Source organism: Scatophagus argus, chromosome 17 (assembly GCF_020382885.2).
Source record: "Scatophagus argus isolate fScaArg1 chromosome 17, fScaArg1.pri, whole genome shotgun sequence".
Taxonomy (NCBI): domain Eukaryota; kingdom Metazoa; phylum Chordata; class Actinopteri; family Scatophagidae; genus Scatophagus; species Scatophagus argus.
In genome coordinates, this window is record NC_058509.1 from 6443503 (window position 1) to 6461158 (window position 17656).

Genomic DNA, 17656 nt, shown 5'->3' on the forward strand with positions numbered 1-17656 from the left:
AAATGATATGAAAAATGTTCTTTTATTTATATTTTGTTATTGTATCATGAAAAGACTTAAATAATGGTCATTAAGTGTCAGTTTTCTGTTAATCATTAATTTACTGATTCAAGCAAGTTGTAACTAAAGTAAAAATAATTTTTTTCTCTCTAAATTGTAGTAGAATATATATATATATGTAGAATATATATGTATAGACTAGAAAGACATGAAAATACTCAAAAGGAAGAACCTCAAATTTATATTTCTTGAAGTGTTCAGGAGAAAAAGTAAATTTAATGTTTCACAACTTACTGGTAAACTTCCATATGCTGAGGAAGATCACGATTCACTTGAAAACATATGAGAAACATCATTATGATAAAAGGGAGAAAATCCTGGGGAATCCAACACTTTGTAAGTGCTCCTAACAAATAAAAGAAGAGACATGACCTTTTTCAGAGACATTTATTACATTTTTTCTCTTGAAGCCAGCTTCTTCAACTTTCATAGAAAAAAATTGCTTGCAAAGAATTTGCATCTTTTTTAACCAATTGACGTATGAATTTACAAATAAGAAGTACAAGTATTGTATTAAACTTTAATACAGCCAAAAATCAGATAGCAGATCACTTTTGGCCACCTTTATCTGTTACTTAAATAGTTTGTTTTCTCAGCTCTTCTTCCTCTCAGGGACTTTCACACACACAGCTCTCCCTCCACCTCCACACGAAAAAAAATAACAAAATAATACCTTTATTTATATCCACAGACATTAGCTGAACTGTTACCATAGCTGTCACCGTGAACAGTAAGGCTCAATTAAACCCCACAAACCAGACATCTAAACATCGTCACATTGCACCATCCCTGTTCCTGCAACGTTCAACACAACACCCGCTGAGAGGAGGTTTTTGCAAAAGGCTGCAGACAAGAAAATATAATTGTTACATATAAATATACAAATATCTATATAAATTGATCGTCATGTCATATATATGGGCAAATCCAGCAGGCACATGAAACCAGATGATATAAACATCACTCTTCTGTGCTGAGGCAATGCTGACTTAAATTTACAAATTTAAGTATTTAACATAAAAGAATCTATCAAATATATGAACTAAAAAATAAAATCTGAGTTTAATTTTATTGCATAGACAAGTGATCCTTCAGCGCATTCCTGAGGGTCTTTCATAATATGTACCGCACTTATACATTCATATTTTCCCCTCAGATTCATTGAAAATAAAACTAAGTCATATTTTCTCCAGTAAAGACAATTATGTTCCCTTTTTTCAACCAAACTGTACTGCACATTTTCATTCATCCTGATGCTATGGTCAAAACAAACCTCCATAGGGATTACAAATACTCACTTCACAGCACGCAATCCAAAATAATTCAAATGCAACAAAACACAATAAAAATTGCATGATATCGTTCAACAAAACATTGATGGTCTGATCACACGGGCAAATTTGGCGAGGTGACTGGCTTCTACGGAGGGGAAGACTCATCTGGAAAACAGAGAGAGATGGAGGGTAAATAAGGTGAATCTAGAATTTATGTTTTATTTTTTATTTTATCTTCACCAACAGGGACATTTATGGCTTTGTGAGGATCATTACTATTTCATTTGCTCTCAAATAACATCACAGACAAAATGTACATTTTTCATTGGTGCATTTGAAACCAATGTAATGCATTATTTCCTGCTAGCCTCCGCTGACATGTCATATGAAAATACAAAAACCAAGATGTTAGAAAACCCAGTCACAAAATTTCACACCAAAATCTGTTAGCTCAATTGCAGTGGTCAATGGATTTTCTTGAGGGGGAGAAGTAAAATTAAGGAAGCTGCTGTAGCATATTGTCTGTGTTGAAACATCTCTTCTTCTTCTCGTCTACAAATGTTTTGTAAACAGCTATGACAACAGCGTCACTGTAAAAACAGGACTGTTGTATAACCTGTGCGCAATTCTTGTTACATTAGCAAACAAGCTAACAAACTGACTTTTAGCTTGCTAACATTTAGCTTGCAAACTCTGACAGTTTTTTCCCCTCCTTAGTAACTCTATACCCACTGAAATAATGTACATTACTGAGAGCAAAATGGCAACATAGTGCAGTGAGAATTAACAGAAGCTTGGACCGCTAATTGTCACTGACTGGCACATTTTAGTCTTTAGTCTCTATCCTCTAAATTTCCATCCCAAGCCAATTCATTACCTGTGAAATCTCAAACTTTTTAAATCTTTAAAAAGGGGTCACAAATATATTATTTAATTAGCAAAAATCGTAATAATTTACAAAATCAGCTGGGCGCTGTAATTTTTAGCTAACGTTTCTCCAACAGGAGGAAGTGGTGCATTTGCTGGATTTTTAATTGCACATAATTACACATTTGTTGTTGTACTGAGTATTTATGCTATGTGGGACTGACTCAGTGAACCGGTGCAACAGCGGCGTAACATACGGCACAGAGAAACCGCCTAAGCTATATCAGGATATATTTGGCTTCACAGGAAATACTTGTTAAAGGATAAATTCATCACCGACATTGTTTTTTTCTTAATATTTTTTAACAATAAGAAAAATATTGACAGATGCAACATTTAAGGAAGGTTCAGGCACTCCAACTCTCTTCTCTACGACAGCACACATGAAAATAAACAGACAGGAAATAGAAATTTGCCATCTTAGGTTGAGTACAGTCCAAACTTACAGTGAGTCTACAAGATGTGAATGGAGAAATGATCTGACTCACCACATGTTGTGCTTTTTTGAGAAGGGGGCGGCACTGACCCATTCTTAGACCTTGTCAAATTGCAATCCCCGAGCTTTTTGTGATTTGGACATGATCAGTCCTCCCTCTGGTTCATCCTCATCCTCGTCCTCCTTCGCCTCCGCTCCCTGCTGCCTCCACCAGTCATGAGGGTAGGGGGAATTAGTCAGCATGGAGGTCTCTGAAGGGTACTCACACACCTGCTCTAGATTCTCCTCGTTGAAACACACCTTTGCCTGTAAACATGAGTACAGACAGAATTATTTTCATTTTAATCAGATCTAGTTAAGTATGTTTTTCTCATTTGCTTTTGATTATTGTAGGTCTTGTGCCATGTTTCGTATGTTTTGTGTTCATATTCTGCTCTGTACTGACCACTCTGTCTACTTGCATCTATTGACTGAGGTAAAATGACATAAACATATGACTGAGACAAGGGTAACAAAATGTTGATTACATTACACATTGTTGATCTACATACAAGATTTAAATACAGAAGTTACCTGTAATTTGCTTTGAGATATCAGAAATTTAAATAAAATCAGATGATGATGATATGACTGGAAAACAAAAACTTAAAATTAAATAATTAAGCTTTGTTTTTTAAAAAGCATTTGTCAATTGATTATAAAACTGTTTTATAAGTCAGATTAGGCAGTGTATTTTCTGTACCAACTGGGCACAGCTTTGAGGCACCGAGGAGAGTCTCAGCCTGTGAGACGTTTGTACTCAGTCAGTGTAATGTTAACTGACAGCATGCCACAAGGCTTAACCCAGCTGATACACTGCAGAGTACTTACTGACTGACACTTCATGCACTAACTTACTGATTACTCAGAGAAAGACTGTCTTCATGAGGATAAACAAAACACATGCAGCAGCAGTTAGCTTGCAACAAGTGTGGAAAAGAAAAAGTGAGCCTCTGTGGTGTTTAGTTTGTCTTTGCCTGGACTGAAGGATATTCATATGGCGTTTGTTTACTCGAACGTCAGCGTGGTGTAAACAGACCTGATAGGTCAATTCAGCACATCCACAGTGTAGCTTGTAATCACAGCCGCTCAGCACTGAGGCCTGGATGTGTGCGGTAGTAAAGACACCCAGAGGCCCAGAGGTGCAGACATAATGTGTGGTCACCACATTGTCCACACTATACGAGTTAGCGTTGCGACCGGCAGAGGAGTGCAGATAATAGCTCTGAGGCTGGGCAAATCATGCTAAGGCACAGGAGGCTAATCCTCCCTCCCTGAACCTGATTAACCCGAGCTAACGCAGCAGGACAGAAGAGGCAATGGGTGAGAGACAGAAACTGAAAGAGTAGGGAAGTTTTCATTAGTAAGATTTCATATTTAAAGAAGTATTCTTTACAGGTTCAACGCTGCCTTTTTTCCTGTCTGTGTTCAGAGAGATTTTGGGCTACACATTTTCAAATCGCAGGCTGACCAATAAATTATGTTTTTTATAGTTCAAGAAGACAAAAAAGTGGGTATGGGGTTGCTTAGAATATAGTACACGCAGACAGAAAATTCTAATGCAGATTAATACGTAAATTTTGACGAAAAATTCAGATTTTTGCTTCAAGAGTCTGAGTTGAGTCAATGCTGCAAGTTTGCTGGACAGGCGGTTCAAGACAAAAAGCATAACATAGGAAGAGGGAAATGTAGAGGAAAAAGAGGAGGAGGCAGACAAGGAGCAAGCAGGTCACCCCCCCACTGTGACATGATGGTGTGGTTCAGATGAGGAGGAGGCCTGACGTCAAACAGTCTGAAGGGCGGCAAGGAGAAAGCAGCAGGTGGTCAGAGAATCAGCACCTTAAAGCTATGGCCACAGCTATGGAAGACTGTGCGAATAGATGAGTGATTGTTTATTTAATAAGAATTCACAGTAATGGGCCATTTTGAGAAATTATTACACAGAGCATAGCACCGAAACCCTAGTTTCTCTTTCACGCTTGTGCGGATTACAGTAGTCCAGTCTGAAACAGATGGCCCTGCACTAAAACAGTTTAGGCTCTGAGTCGCATTTGGCGATTTAAAAATGGATGGAGCATCGCTTCCTTGTGTTGATGTGTGTCTCTTGCCTGGAAGAAGTAAAGAGCTTTGAAAGAGGAAGTGGGCAAAAACATGCAGCGTGACAGGGAGTTTCCGTTAGACCAAACAACGAGCATATAATCATCTTTAATCCTCTCAGAGTGGCTGACAAACTGTCATTTTTGACAAGTTAGACCAGTGGTTCTCAAAGTGGGGTTCATGGACTCTCGGGGGTCCTTGAGGTGGTTCCAAGAGGTCCCAAGAAAAAAAAAAAAAAGGGAATTATTTTATTTTCACTATAATTCCATCCGTGAGTAACACAATGAGAGGATGTCTAAATATTTTGATCAAGGTGTCCTTCTGTAATAAAATACCTAAAAGCAAATTTCCTATAAGATGTAGGACCCTGAGACAAAATCTGGGGGGGTCCGTGATCTAATTTGTGTCAGTTTATGGGTCCTTGACGTGAAAAAGTTAGTCAGTTAGAGTAACATCATGTTACCCTCACATCTTTACTCTTCCTTCTTTCTCTTTGTGTCACCCACGTCAGACTAAGAGCTGGCGGCCTGCTATCAGTAATGCTCAGCCACGCAGTGGAGGGTCAGCGCGGTCAAAAACCGTTTGCCAAGGCTCCACTCTAACAAATCAAAGTCGTGCTAGGAAACAATCAAGGAGACACAAAGAGAGATTTGTCTGAGAGGAAGGGAGAGCTGACTCAACAAAAATGGCAGAATTGGTGCAAGGGAACAAGGAAGCAGCCAGCAACACACTTGTTTGCAGACAGAGGGGGAAATTAGCAGCGGCTTAACAACTCTTATGTGGAAAAACATTCAGCCAGAAGGACTAACAGTCTTCTAATAGGGAGTTGGGGCGTAGTGAAACAGCTAAATACAGTCTGATCCGTCATCAAAGGACGGTGTACACACAAAGTTCATTTCTGCTCTGCTGATGAACTGTGTCATCCAGTTTTCTCCTTTATTATACAAGACCCCATCCGCCACTCTTTCTCAAACAAAGACTAGATTCAGGAAAAGTTTAAAAGAGGAAACAGAAAGTCCTAATATAAACTTTGACTCCAGTAGTAAGTTCACGCGTAGTTTGAGTTGAAACTGCTCAGCCTGAATTACTGTAAATACCCATTTGGTCTAGCATGCACTCACACAAATGAGCATGTGATGTTAGGGAGGCAGACAAAACAGGCTGTCGTTGGTTGTCATTGTGGTTTCCTGCTGTACTGTTCTGCATCTGAAGCCTGCAGCATTAACGGTTTCTTTCTGCAGAAGCTTAAAAAAAATTAAGGGGCACTATATCAAACACTTTTATGTTGACCTTATAAAGGCCACAGACCAACAAACAAAGTGATAAACTGTACTTTTACACATTTCTTGATCTTCCTCCTCCCCATTGTAAACTATAAATATCCAAAGATTTGTCGGTTTTGCCACCACTCACACGTGTGGCTGAAATATGCATGGTGAGTGCTTTATCACACAGTAAAAGTCAAAAGCCTGCAAAGATTTAGATGGCAGAAGCAAACGGCAAAGCTGATCACTCCAGGATTTTATGGCTCGGAATCAAGATGCCGTGCTTGATAAGGCCTTAACCAGCTTAGGTTGGTCTCTGCGACTGCACTTCTCAATCAGAAGGGATGTTCTCACAGTAGAAAGGGGATTCTGCTTGATGGCCATCAGACAGGTGGCACAAGGTGATGCCCTCTGGACCACCTCTGCTGATATTTAGAAATCAGGGGAAGGACCATCGCTTTGAAACCTGGCTTAATCGTTCTTCATCTTAATCATCCAGACAATTTCTCCTCTGCTTTTTGACGCCATGTATCATGTATGGTTAAGAAGCCAATAAGTCTGATATGACATGCTTGATATAACTATAACATACTGCAGTCTTCACTCACCTTTTTCGGAGTCCCTCTGTTCTTGATCAGACAGGACTTCTGCTGATTCTGGTATCCACCAATCACCTCAATCTCATCCACTGTGGGGTACTTCTTCTTCGCTGGCTCGACCCCAGCGGAGGCCGTCTGTGTCTGCTGTGACGATGTCTTTTCTGGAGTCAACCCTGCAGCTGTGGATCCCGTTGTAGACCCCGCCGTAGACCCTGTTGTAGACCCTGCTGTAGACCCTGTTGTAGACCCTGTTGTAGAACCCGTCACTCCTCCTCCTCCCCCTCCTCCTCCTCCCTCTCCAGCAGGCTTTCTTGGAGTTATTGTGATAGTGGCACCTCTCTTAACTACACCGCCAGAGGCACTCCTGATGGAGAATAGTGTGGGCGATGGGGTGGGAGAAGGAGAGGCGTTAGGAGACTGGGCGGGAGATTGGGAGCTCGGGGACGAGGCTGGGGTCGGAGCATGATTAAAGAGTTTCTTAATCTTGTTGATGGTGACAACATGGTTGACCTCTTTGAGCTGAGATGTTAGCGGATGACCAGTCTGAGGAGACACTTTGGGATTACACATTTCTTGATCTTTCTCCTGCGTCTTGGCATCATCCTTTACTCTGCATTTTAAAAGTCCTTCAGGGCTCTGCTGCCCCTTGGTCTCTCTGTCCAGAGGAGAAGTGCTGGACAACCTTTCCTGCCGTTTCAGCTGAAGCTGGTTTAAATGTCGTCGTAACGACTGAACTACACAAATGTCTTCACCTGGGACTGCGCTGGTGTTGTCCTGCTCTGGGCCTGGCACAAGGGGCTGTGCTTTAACAAGGCGTACTGATGGGATATCTGCAGTCCTCTCCCTCAGAGACAAGCCTGACCTCGAGCCAATTATATCCAAGTTGTAGATCGAGCTCATGGCTGTGAGGGAGTTGGGATGAGGTGGCGAAGGCGAAAGAGATTGCACCGGATCGAGAGGCGGTGTATATTCCTCTAATCCCTCCTCGGAGAGCTCCTCTTCCTCCTTCTCCCGTTCTTCGCTGTTCTCGTAGTGCTTCAGCTGTTCTTCCACATGATTCACAGGCTCATCTTTATCCTCAGATACCTGAAAGCTATCAGAGATAGCTTCAGAGGGAGCGGTGGCGTACCCACTTGTTACTTCCTCTCCTCTGTCAACTTGTGAGACTTGGACAGAAGCAGGAAGCTCAGAGCAGGTTTTCAACACGCTGACTTCCGGCGTGACGTCAGAAGCAGTCATGGATGTCTGCTCTGCCTCGTCTTCCTGTCCCCTCACTTCGACCAACCTCTTCCGCATATGAACTGCAGCTTCCCATTCTTTCTCTATTTCACTTCCCCTCTCGTCATGCCTGTGCTCAGCTGTCTGAGTGGTGTTTATCTCTGCACTTTCTCTCGCACCTCCATCTTGTGACTCTATTTGTTTCAGCCGCTCCAGCTCTCTTTGTCTGATTTTCTCTCGCAAGGACTCAATGCGGCTCAGGGGTTTTCCAATCCTCCAGCTATCCCTCCTCTCAACCCCCTTACCTTCTTCCCAGTCTTGCCCCTTGTTACTTTGATCTCTGGCTTTTTTTTTCTCCACCATTTCTTCGGCAACGTAAAACACAGTTGTGGGAATTTGAATCTCCAGGGGACCTGGAGGAATCCCAGCATTTCTTTTGGGGGATTTCGGGCTTACATCATATATGAGGGTCTCTGATTCAGTATCGCTGTAAATTTGCACCTCCTCTTTGCTCTCTTGGGTCACTTCATAAGCATCCCTGTAAAGCCTTTCTCCTTTCCCGTTGTCATAAACAGTTGTCTCTCCTATTTTTTGTACGTTACTCATAAGATCCTCCGTGTGTTGGGACAAAACAGTGTGTGTTAGGTTAGGTCCTCGAGGTCCTATGCTACTCCACTCTGGTCCTCTATGGGGGTCTTGAACCTTATCTGTGACAGTACAGAGTAGACTGGAGCACTCTGTGAAAGCTGATTCATGTCTGTACTGACTTTCAGCAGCGTGACACGGGCTGGCAAGCTCTGCTGTCACAGCGACGACACAACTCTCAGGTGAGATTGTGCTCTCAAGTCTCTCCTCTCTCTGAAAGTCAGACACCTTTTTGTTTGAAACTTGTGCCTCAGCCTGTCCCCCCGCCTCTAAATCTTTGTCTACACTCAGCTCCCTCTCTAAACCTTTCTCCCCCGTCAGTCGCTTCACTTCTCTTTCAGCTCTCGCTTTCCCGTCCTGCCTGATTGGTACTCTCCTAGCAAACGAGATTCCCTCTGTGTTTTTGACCGATGCCACAGTGAACCCCTCGTCTCCATCTGCATCACTCGCCTTTTCCGCAGCCCTTATGTCAACGGGTTCGAATTTCTTAACTTCACTCTTGTGTTGGATCGTGATTTCTGCCTCATTTCTCCTCTGGGTGCCCTCCCCCTTTTCATCCTCATTTTTAAAATGTCTCTCTCTACGCTTTGCAAACCTGTCTTTATCTAAAAGTCGTGCGCACCCAAGTTTGATCCTAGCTGAGGTTTCCTTCCCCACACTCTTTTCTGAATGTGTCCTTTCACGCATTTCCCTCCCATAATACTCGTCATCAGCTAAACCATTCTCCTTGGCACAGATGACACGGTCAGAAAAGCTAAATGAACGTTTCGGCACACCTTTCAATAGCATGTTTCTCCAGTCTGCCTCAGATCGGTGGTCATCTTCATCGTTTGAATATTTTCTCCTCCCAGACCGGAGAAAATTATCAGAGCTTTTGGATCGAGATGGAAGCTTGGGGTGCTCTCCGAATTTACTCAGGAGCTGACTGACCCTCCCTCCTCTGTCAACAAACACATTATCATCCAAGCTGTCCTTTCGGTCTTCTTTAATAACTGTAGCCTGGCCCCATGGTCTCTCTTTCTCCTTTTCTCTTAGCCAAGATAGGTCTGTTCTTAGCTCCCTGCCCACAGTCTCACGCCTTCCATCCATGTGGCCTTTCATCTCTCCATCCTCTCTATTCAAACCTTTCCCGCTTCCTCCTCCTCCTGTTGGATTCCTCTCTTCGGGGTTTGCGGAAGGCTTTATGATCAGAACCTCAGAGGCTCGGATCTCAGTGACGCTTCCTCCTCCAGCCAGAATTTCCCTCAGGTCCATCTTCATCCCTCTCTTAGCCTGGTGGTCCTCCTCGGGCCTCTCCTTCTCGGTCTCCCTCCATCTGCTCCTTCTCTCGTCGCTGCTTTTCCTGTCCTGCTCGATGATGATGATATTGTCGGCTCGGATAGTTCGAAGACAAGGGACGAGGGGAGAAAACGAACTAGACGGTGGATCTGTTTCTTTTTCCTCCTCGTCTTTTCCTACTTTGAGGAATTCGCGCTCCCTGACTGCATCCTTAACAGGCTCTTTCCATTGACTTTTATCTTTTTCCCAAACCCCTTTGCTTTCTCTTCCTTGACTTCTATCCCTACCCCTCTCTTTTTCCTGTCCCTCACTTAAATCTTTGAATCTCTCTATTTTCAGCCCTATATCTCTTCCTCTTCCTGACTCCCCATCTTGACTCCTGGGGCTCAGTTTGTCTTTCTCCCTCTCCTTAGCTTCTGGCTCATTCCCTACTTCTGCATCCTTGCCCTTCCTCCATGAACTCTGAGTGCGAATAAATGGGTTTTCGTGGACAGGAACTATAGTTTCTACAGACACCTGACTCACTGGTTTGACCTCTGCATCCAGCCATTGCCCAGGATCTGGACTAAGTGACAGTTCGCTCCCCATATTGACTGTTACCGAGCTGTCCGTGTCACTCAGACCATCAGAAGGAGATCTGACATCCACCTGAAGCAGGCAGACATCTTTCTCCTTTTCTCTGTCACCCAAACTGTCCTGCTTTGCCTTTCTCCTCTGGATGATCCCTCGCTTCCAGGCAGGCATGCTGGCCAACTTCTCCTCCTCCTGTTTCTCTCTCCTCTCTCGCTCCTCCTCCTCTCTCCTTTTTCTCTCCAGCAGGAGTTGCTTCCATTCGGGCAGAGAGGAGACAGACATAACAGAAAAGGTGCCGCTTTTTGGACAAGATGGCTGGCTTTTGTCTTAAGAGCCTCTGGGAAAGTGTCTGCAAATAAGGAAAAGAATGACATAAAATTATCCTTCTCTCACAACCATGTTAAACAGCTGTGTGCACCACCCTAAAACTGAACTTTTGGGACATAAAAACTCCATAATATCATGTTTGTGGGTCTTCATCATGTCTAATAGCATAAAATGAAAAAGAATGCAGAATCACGCTAAATATGGGACAAAATGTGTCAGCATAAGCCTGCAGTCCTGACCTGTTGTCCACTCAGTCTAGCTTTAAAGTTGTAGTCAAAATAACAACATTAACTTCATCAAACTAACTCACAGCACAATATGGACTTTCTGCTTCAGTCTAACATGTCAAACTCACCAAAACCCCAGTTTTTAGAAAGATATCACTAAATCCAGTCCGACTTTGCCGTTGTCATCTCCACTTGTGCGTCTCGGCTGTGCGTAATGCGCTCCACTCCTCCACGCCAAACCCCCTTCGTCAATAACCAACAGATTAATTTATGGTATCAAAACGAAAGGTTTAAGGACGCTGTGAGACCCAGTCTAACCAACCCGCGACCTGGCAGTGCATGAAAACACGTCCCGTCGTCGGGACTGTAGTAAATATTTCCAGCTTCAGAGCTCCAGCGCTGTAATCCGATAATTACATTAAATTCCGTCAGGAGAGTTTAGTGGCACACACCATATTGTCGGGCCTAAGAAAAGGCGTTTAAAGAACATAGCCGTCTGCCCGGGCACCAACCCCTCCTTCGTCTCATCCTTTCGTCCCGCAGGGCTAATTGGAGGAGAGGTGGAGGTGGTGTTGGCGTACAGCACAGAGCTCTACCTGAAGCAGACCACACATGATCAGTTGAAGTCACGTAGCATGTTTTTAAGGATACTTTACTGTTTGAAGTCCTGATTATTTGCATGTTTTCATGTCAGCACATAACATGCAGCCGCACTTCTTCTAATGTTCGCTGCACTCGTCTTTCACTGAGACAACGGAATAAAAACACGCAACTTAATCCACCTGAAAATGATCAGAAAAACGCCAAAATATACATATTAATAATCATAACACGATAAATGAGTGTCGTTAGTGGAAACAAACTGATATTTAGTTTGCTGTTTGGTGTACATCTGAATTTTGTCGTCCACTGATTCATGTTGGAAAGTTTTATTCAGTCTTTAGCCAAACTTCATTAACAAAAGTACAATTTTAAGCTTGTATTTCAGAATAAATCATATAAGTTGTCTAGTATGGTGCAGTACTAGTAGGTTCAGTTAATTATTTATTTTTCTTCTTCTTCTTTTCTTCCACCATTTCTATTTCCTTTTCTTAAATTATTTTTTAGAAGACCCAGTAAATTTTACTTTCCAACTATTTGTTTTGGTGCAAGCAGCAGCACAATATTTTATTTTCCTATCAAATCATCATCAAATCATTTCTATGTTTCTAAACATTTTATATCAACGATGGAAGGTTAAATACCAGAAACTCATCTCAGCTCAACAGCATCACAACCTCCAGCCTCCAAAATGATCAGAGGTCAAAGTACCTCAGGACTGCACCGGTTTGAACTGCCTCAGTTTTGACCAGGTGCACCTGATAAACTGGAAACTTAGCGTGTTTTCATCTCAATTCTCATCTTTAATTCGCAACCTGAGATCAAGACTCCAAATTTCTAACGTGTTCTGGTTATTCTCCTGTGAAATTTCACTTGTGATTGGAGATACAGATGATGTGGCTTTTTGCCAGAGAGAAAATGTCTCTGTCGTCCTGATGGCTCACATAAAACAGCATTAACAAATGCATAGTCAATAGAAAACGCAGTCAAACTTTTCAAACTAGTATGACTTGGCCCTTAAAAATTAACAACAGATCTGACAAGAAGACATAGAAAAATACACCACAACTGCAATGAAAATCTTTACTGCATTTATTCAACATGGTCTTGAAAATACTTAAAGTTAGTGAGGACACAATGCAGAGACGGTAAAACTAATACTAGTGTACAACCAGTGAAGGGCCGTCAGGGCCAGCAAGGCCAAGTCTCTGCTGGCCTAAACACTATCAGAAGCACTGACCTACATTTACACGCTAAATTCTAATATTTGTTCCATGAAATCGTATTAATTTATTCCCAACAGTTTATTCTTTTCATTTCGTAGCATGTCTCGCGGCTGCACCGCTTCCAGTACGTGTATGTGGATATTTTTGTCCAATCAGATTTCAGATTCTATGTGTCAGTCTAATCTGCCCAGGAATCAGTAGTGCTGGCCCACACAATTTAGACTATATTAGCCACTGGCTGTTTCTTTAACCAATCAGATTTCAGAATCCTCTCCAGCTAGTCAACCCCGGGGAGCATCAGCATTCTTCCGTCCTCTGATTGGTCGCTCAGAGCAAAAGTCACAGCCAAGTGCGACTAGCAGTTCTGAACTGCTCCGGATGATGTACATGACACAGTTGCGGTTGTACGGTAGTCACGTCTTGTCATATTGCGTTTTTGGATCGTATCAATGTTTTTTTTTTATATATATATAATTGCGACATGATAGTGTATTAAGAGGTGGATTAAGTCAGGTATGTCCACACTGAAGGCCCAGGTACCAAATGCACGGCCCGCCACTGCGTACAACACATGTTAAATTACAGTACTTTGAAGTTCATATGTAGGAACACTGCTTTCTCAGCTGTTACCAATTTTTTTAAAAAGATTCTTAAGAATCTCACATTCATGCTGACGTGTCCCAAGCACAATGCAAAGCAGGTGATGCAGAAATGTCAGCGAGACTTGTTTTTCATTATAGCTGCAACAAAGGTGAAAAACAAAGGTGTATCCCCCCCCTTTTGTCAGTGTGAAAAATCCCAGTATGACAGTTAAATCTGAAAGTAGTGTGACGAGAAATACGGCAGTTCTCACATGGAAGGTAACAGCCTATAAATAAACTATGATAAACATACAATTTGATGCCACCCGCGTTTTGAAAACACCAAAACATCCTGATCAGTACGAGGAGATTTTGGGGTTTTCAAACAGTGGAATAAAATGTCTCTTGCAGTGAAAATAAAAATACAGTGTCAAGGTGCAAAAAATAAAAATCAGTTTGAACGTGTTTGTTTTGTTCTTATTCAGCACAGCAGGTAACCCAGCTCACTGAGAGGTCTGATTTTAGCACATTATTTCATATTAAGGCAGTTTCACATTACAGCAGTAAGAGGACGTTCGCTTCACTCGGTCAAGAGCTGCATCTTGCCTTTAAGCTGGACGCAGAGGTAGGCTAAATCCTGTTTGTCCAGAGAGTGTGCCAGGGCCAGGTAGGTCGACAGAGTTCCCGCCAGCAGGAGTCTGTCCAGGGTCAAGGCCGGCAGGAGCCACAACACGACGGCCAGCTCGAGGCACACCGGGTGGCGCAGGTGGGACAGGAGGCGCTGGGCATGAGGTGACTTGTGAGACAGGGGGTCACCTAAACCGAGACACTCGTAATACACCTGAGAAACCCGGGAGACAAATTAAGCTGAGCAGCAGAGCCAACAGCAAGTCAGCCTATTCACGTGACATCTTAGAGGTTTTCACAATCGCTGTCACAGACTGCAGATGTCACACTTAATTTAATCTTTTCTTAATATGTCATGCTTCGGCACCAAATCAAAACGAGGGTCGTAATAATGGAAGGATGTGGATTGCGGCGTTGGCTCTTGAATGAATTGCCTGTTTGATTAACTGAAATGTTAATCCTCTTGCTGATGTCATCTGAGCCCAACGAGGTTTGTCTCGTGTGCGACGTTTGGGTTTAGAAGTTCAATTCTGACAGCTTGTAGACACAAATGAGTTAATCATATGGTTCCGGCTTTAGGTAATAAGTTGGACTATGATAATCAGTACAGCTATGGCTACTTTAACCTGCCCAATCTTGATTTGAAGAAGCCTCTCTACCAAAATAATAATAATTACAAAAAAATCACACAAACAACCACAAGAAGTCAGACTTACTGTATCACAAACTTGCTCTTTCATGCCACCTTTACACTATTATTACTTACAAGTCACTGCAAATTTTATTTTATATACATATTATATTCCTATATTTAACCTTCTGCACTATTTTATGTCTTAAATTCTCTGTTTTTTTTACTTTACACTTCATTTTGAATATTGCTTGGAGGGAGCCAAGTAAAGAACCGCATGTGAAAAGAGTTGCAAATCATGGAGATTTTTTAGTATTTAAAAAGTATATAAAAAATATAAAGTACAGGACATTGATGAGGATCGGGTTACCTGCTTGATGCCCATTAGTTCCGGGTAATCAAAGATCATGAGGATGCTGCAGATGATAGCCCAGCAGAGGAAGTGCAGAGAGAAGCATAGCAGAGGGAACCAGATACTCCACGGTGCATGACGCACTGACCACAGACAGGGGGCGCCGGTCACCGGCTGCCAGCAACGCATCAAGATCTAAACGACAGAGGAAAATAACGAGAGAAACAACATGTTTTATAAAACTATGGTCATAAAAACAACCTTTTACGTGCAAGAATCTGTGTGTTGCTGCACCTGGAGGGCCAGCGCAGTGGTGAAGCAGTAAGCTGTCCTGTTCAGGGCTCCCAGCACTGACTGGAGTCCCTGTTTGACAGGGGACCAGGCAAGCAGGCTGTGCTGGGTAGTGAAGAGAGCCAGCAGTCCCAGATCCACAACAAGAGACCTGAGGACGGAGCTGTCCTGCAGAGCCACAGACCACGGTATGGAGTCTTAAATGATGTCAACAAGAGAAGAAAGGTCACCTCAAAGTTCAATCCCCAGTTACACTTGGAATTAGAGTATTGCACATTCAGCATTGAAATATAGCCATTAGAAAGTTATTTGTCATAATGTAAACAACGGTCATTGTCACTGATTGATTTACCTTTATTTCACTCTTCAAAATCACACTTAAAAAAAAGCTAAGACTTAAGGTGAAGCTGCAGCTTACTCAGTCTGCCAAAATTAGAAAGCATATGAACATGCTGCTCAGTCCAGACAATAACTGAAAGTTGGTTATTTGTTATTTGGTTTGACTTTATTCTCCAGTAAAATAAACGGACATATTAGGTGTGCTTTGCATCAGGGACCCGCGTTTGTTGACAGTGTTTATTTCAGCTCGTTTTCTTTTTGCACAGTTGAAAAACGAGCCATATATCAGGAACAAAGCATCCGAGGAGGTACTGAATTTGAAATCTTGACCATTTTCTATGTGACAGCGAAAAATGTTGGCCGCCCAACGTGGGGCTCGAACCCACGACCCTGAGATTAAGAGTCTCATGCTCTACCGACTGAGCTAGCCGGGCGCTGAAGTTCATCGCTCTGTGATAGCTACTTCAACTAAACACATAAAGACGTTATGTACTGCATATTTATACAGTTTATTCGTTTATTTAGTTTTTACTTGCGAGTGCTTATTACAGGACTAGACTGTCGTGTTTGTGGTACAACACAGAAGCTAACTTGCCTAAGTTAGTGAGTTTTGTACGTTTTTGCACACCATGAAAAATCATGATTTCATTCATGTCACAAAACATCCTTTATTGATGCAGCCATTGTTACGGCGAAGTAATAGCAACCAGGCAAGACCTGAAAGTCATCTCACATTAGCAAAGTTTCACTGACAACATCCAACAAAGTTAAGTTAGCTAACGATCACTTATCCTGGTCGCCTGCCAGAAGCAGTTCGCGTACGCAAACTTACCTTGACAGAGTGTCGTCTCCCCGGTGATGTTGTGGTAAATGGCTCTAAATGATATGAAATGAATGAAGTCTGCACCGGATATGAAAACAAACGCAAAGTTAAGCAGGGACACGGTGCAGAGAGCACAGCCCCGTATCGTGATTGACGCCATTTCAATCAGCGGTTACCTTCATTTCATTCCGCTGTAGTTTCTTCCGGAAGGGAAGTTTGTGGTAGTACCGAGTTTCGACACACGGTGGTGCTGCTTTGCGCTACAGCTAGTAGTCAGTCAAAGTAGGAATTTTCAGGGGATGTGATAGGTTAGAATTTAAAATAATGTGCAATGTGATTACATGTTGATGATATTATGATCATATAGTTCACACGGCTGTTTCTATAAAATATATAGATTAGTATATGTAATTTTCATCTCTTGTCCTGACAGTATTCAAGTCACTGAAATTCATCCGGAGTAGACTTTTAATCTGTTACAGCCCGCTTAACTCAGAACCTGCACTGAACTAAATCAACTTCCATTTCATTTCAAAATTTCATTTTTCATTTTCTTTCAAAATTTCATATGAACAATGTGAATACGAGACTTTGGATTGACTTTATTACAGACAGGAAATTGTGCAAAATGCTACAGATTCAAAGCAAAACAAAAGAAAAAAAAAGAAAGAAAGATAGAAAAAATCACAGAAAGGTGTCAGCCTGCTCCTGTCCCCAGTGAGGTTAACCTCACCACTGTAGCGCTCTGCGTGGTAATTTCTGTTAAATGATACCACTTGAATAGAGTCAACAAATGGAAGGAAACTGTTACTATAATTCCTCAGAAACTCAAGTATAAATCATTGCTGTTTGCTGTTAATTTAACCACCAGTTCAGCTCATCTCAGTTGGCAGGATCGGTGCTCTGCGGGCAGCACGGACCATGAAAGCATGAAGAAACTCAACAGTGAGGTCACTCTGGGTGTGACTTGTCTCACGTGCAGCCTTTTGAGCAGAGTCTGGTTTCCTTCCTCTGAAGTGTGAACTAAAGGGCTTGGCCCATTGCTGTGGCACACATCTCGTCTGAGAAACTCACTTGTGGTAGTCGCTGACGCAGTAAAGCCTGCTGTGTTTGTCTACAGAGAAGGGCTGACCCTGCAGGCTCCGTCTGCAGACGACGCAGTGCAAACAGGACGGGTGGCAGGACCTCCCTCGAGCCTGCAAGACCCGATGACGCAAAATG

At 42.5% G+C, this 17656-nt stretch overlaps 2 protein-coding genes and 1 non-coding gene across 3 annotated transcripts; all 3 read right to left on the bottom strand.

The window, feature by feature from the left end:
• Positions 1-431: 431 nt before the first annotated feature.
• On the bottom strand, positions 432-11795 carry ppp1r18 (protein phosphatase 1, regulatory subunit 18). The gene is made up of 4 exons (XM_046418097.1): positions 11094-11795; positions 6707-10760; positions 2750-3003; positions 432-1499 (listed from the first exon to the last, which is right to left on the bottom strand). Exons 2-3 carry the CDS (start codon positions 10691-10693, stop codon positions 2794-2796), a joined length of 4197 nt encoding a protein of 1398 aa, XP_046274053.1. The 5' UTR covers positions 10694-10760; positions 11094-11795; the 3' UTR covers positions 432-1499; positions 2750-2793.
• A 1406-nt stretch (positions 11796-13201) lies between these two features.
• On the bottom strand, positions 13202-16646 carry nrm (nurim). Its single transcript, XM_046418523.1, has 4 exons — positions 16445-16646; positions 15277-15470; positions 15001-15177; positions 13202-14213 (listed from the first exon to the last, which is right to left on the bottom strand). The coding sequence occupies exons 1-4, from the start codon at positions 16593-16595 to the stop codon at positions 13953-13955; spliced, it is 783 nt and encodes a 260-aa protein (XP_046274479.1). The 5' UTR covers positions 16596-16646; the 3' UTR covers positions 13202-13952.
• On the bottom strand, positions 15974-16046 carry trnak-cuu. Its single transcript has one exon. It is a non-coding gene; the product is annotated as a tRNA-Lys (tRNA).
• Positions 16647-17656: the final 1010 nt, after the last annotated feature.

Excerpts from the sequence above, each read along its gene's own strand:
- ppp1r18 (XM_046418097.1), bottom strand. The coding sequence starts at position 10,693 with ATGTCTGTCTCCTCTCTGCCCGAATGGAAGCAACTCCTGCTGGAGAGA. Across the intron at positions 3,004-6,706 it reads ACAGAGGGACTCCGAAAAAG|GCAAAGGTGTGTTTCAACGA; the intron begins GTGAGTGAAGAC and ends TCATGTTTACAG.
- nrm (XM_046418523.1), bottom strand. The coding sequence starts at position 16,595 with ATGGCGTCAATCACGATACGGGGCTGTGCTCTCTGCACCGTGTCCCTG. Across the intron at positions 15,178-15,276 it reads CCACTGCGCTGGCCCTCCAG|ATCTTGATGCGTTGCTGGCA; the intron begins GTGCAGCAACAC and ends TCTGTCGTTTAG. Across the intron at positions 14,214-15,000 it reads AACTAATGGGCATCAAGCAG|GTGTATTACGAGTGTCTCGG; the intron begins GTAACCCGATCC and ends CGGGTTTCTCAG.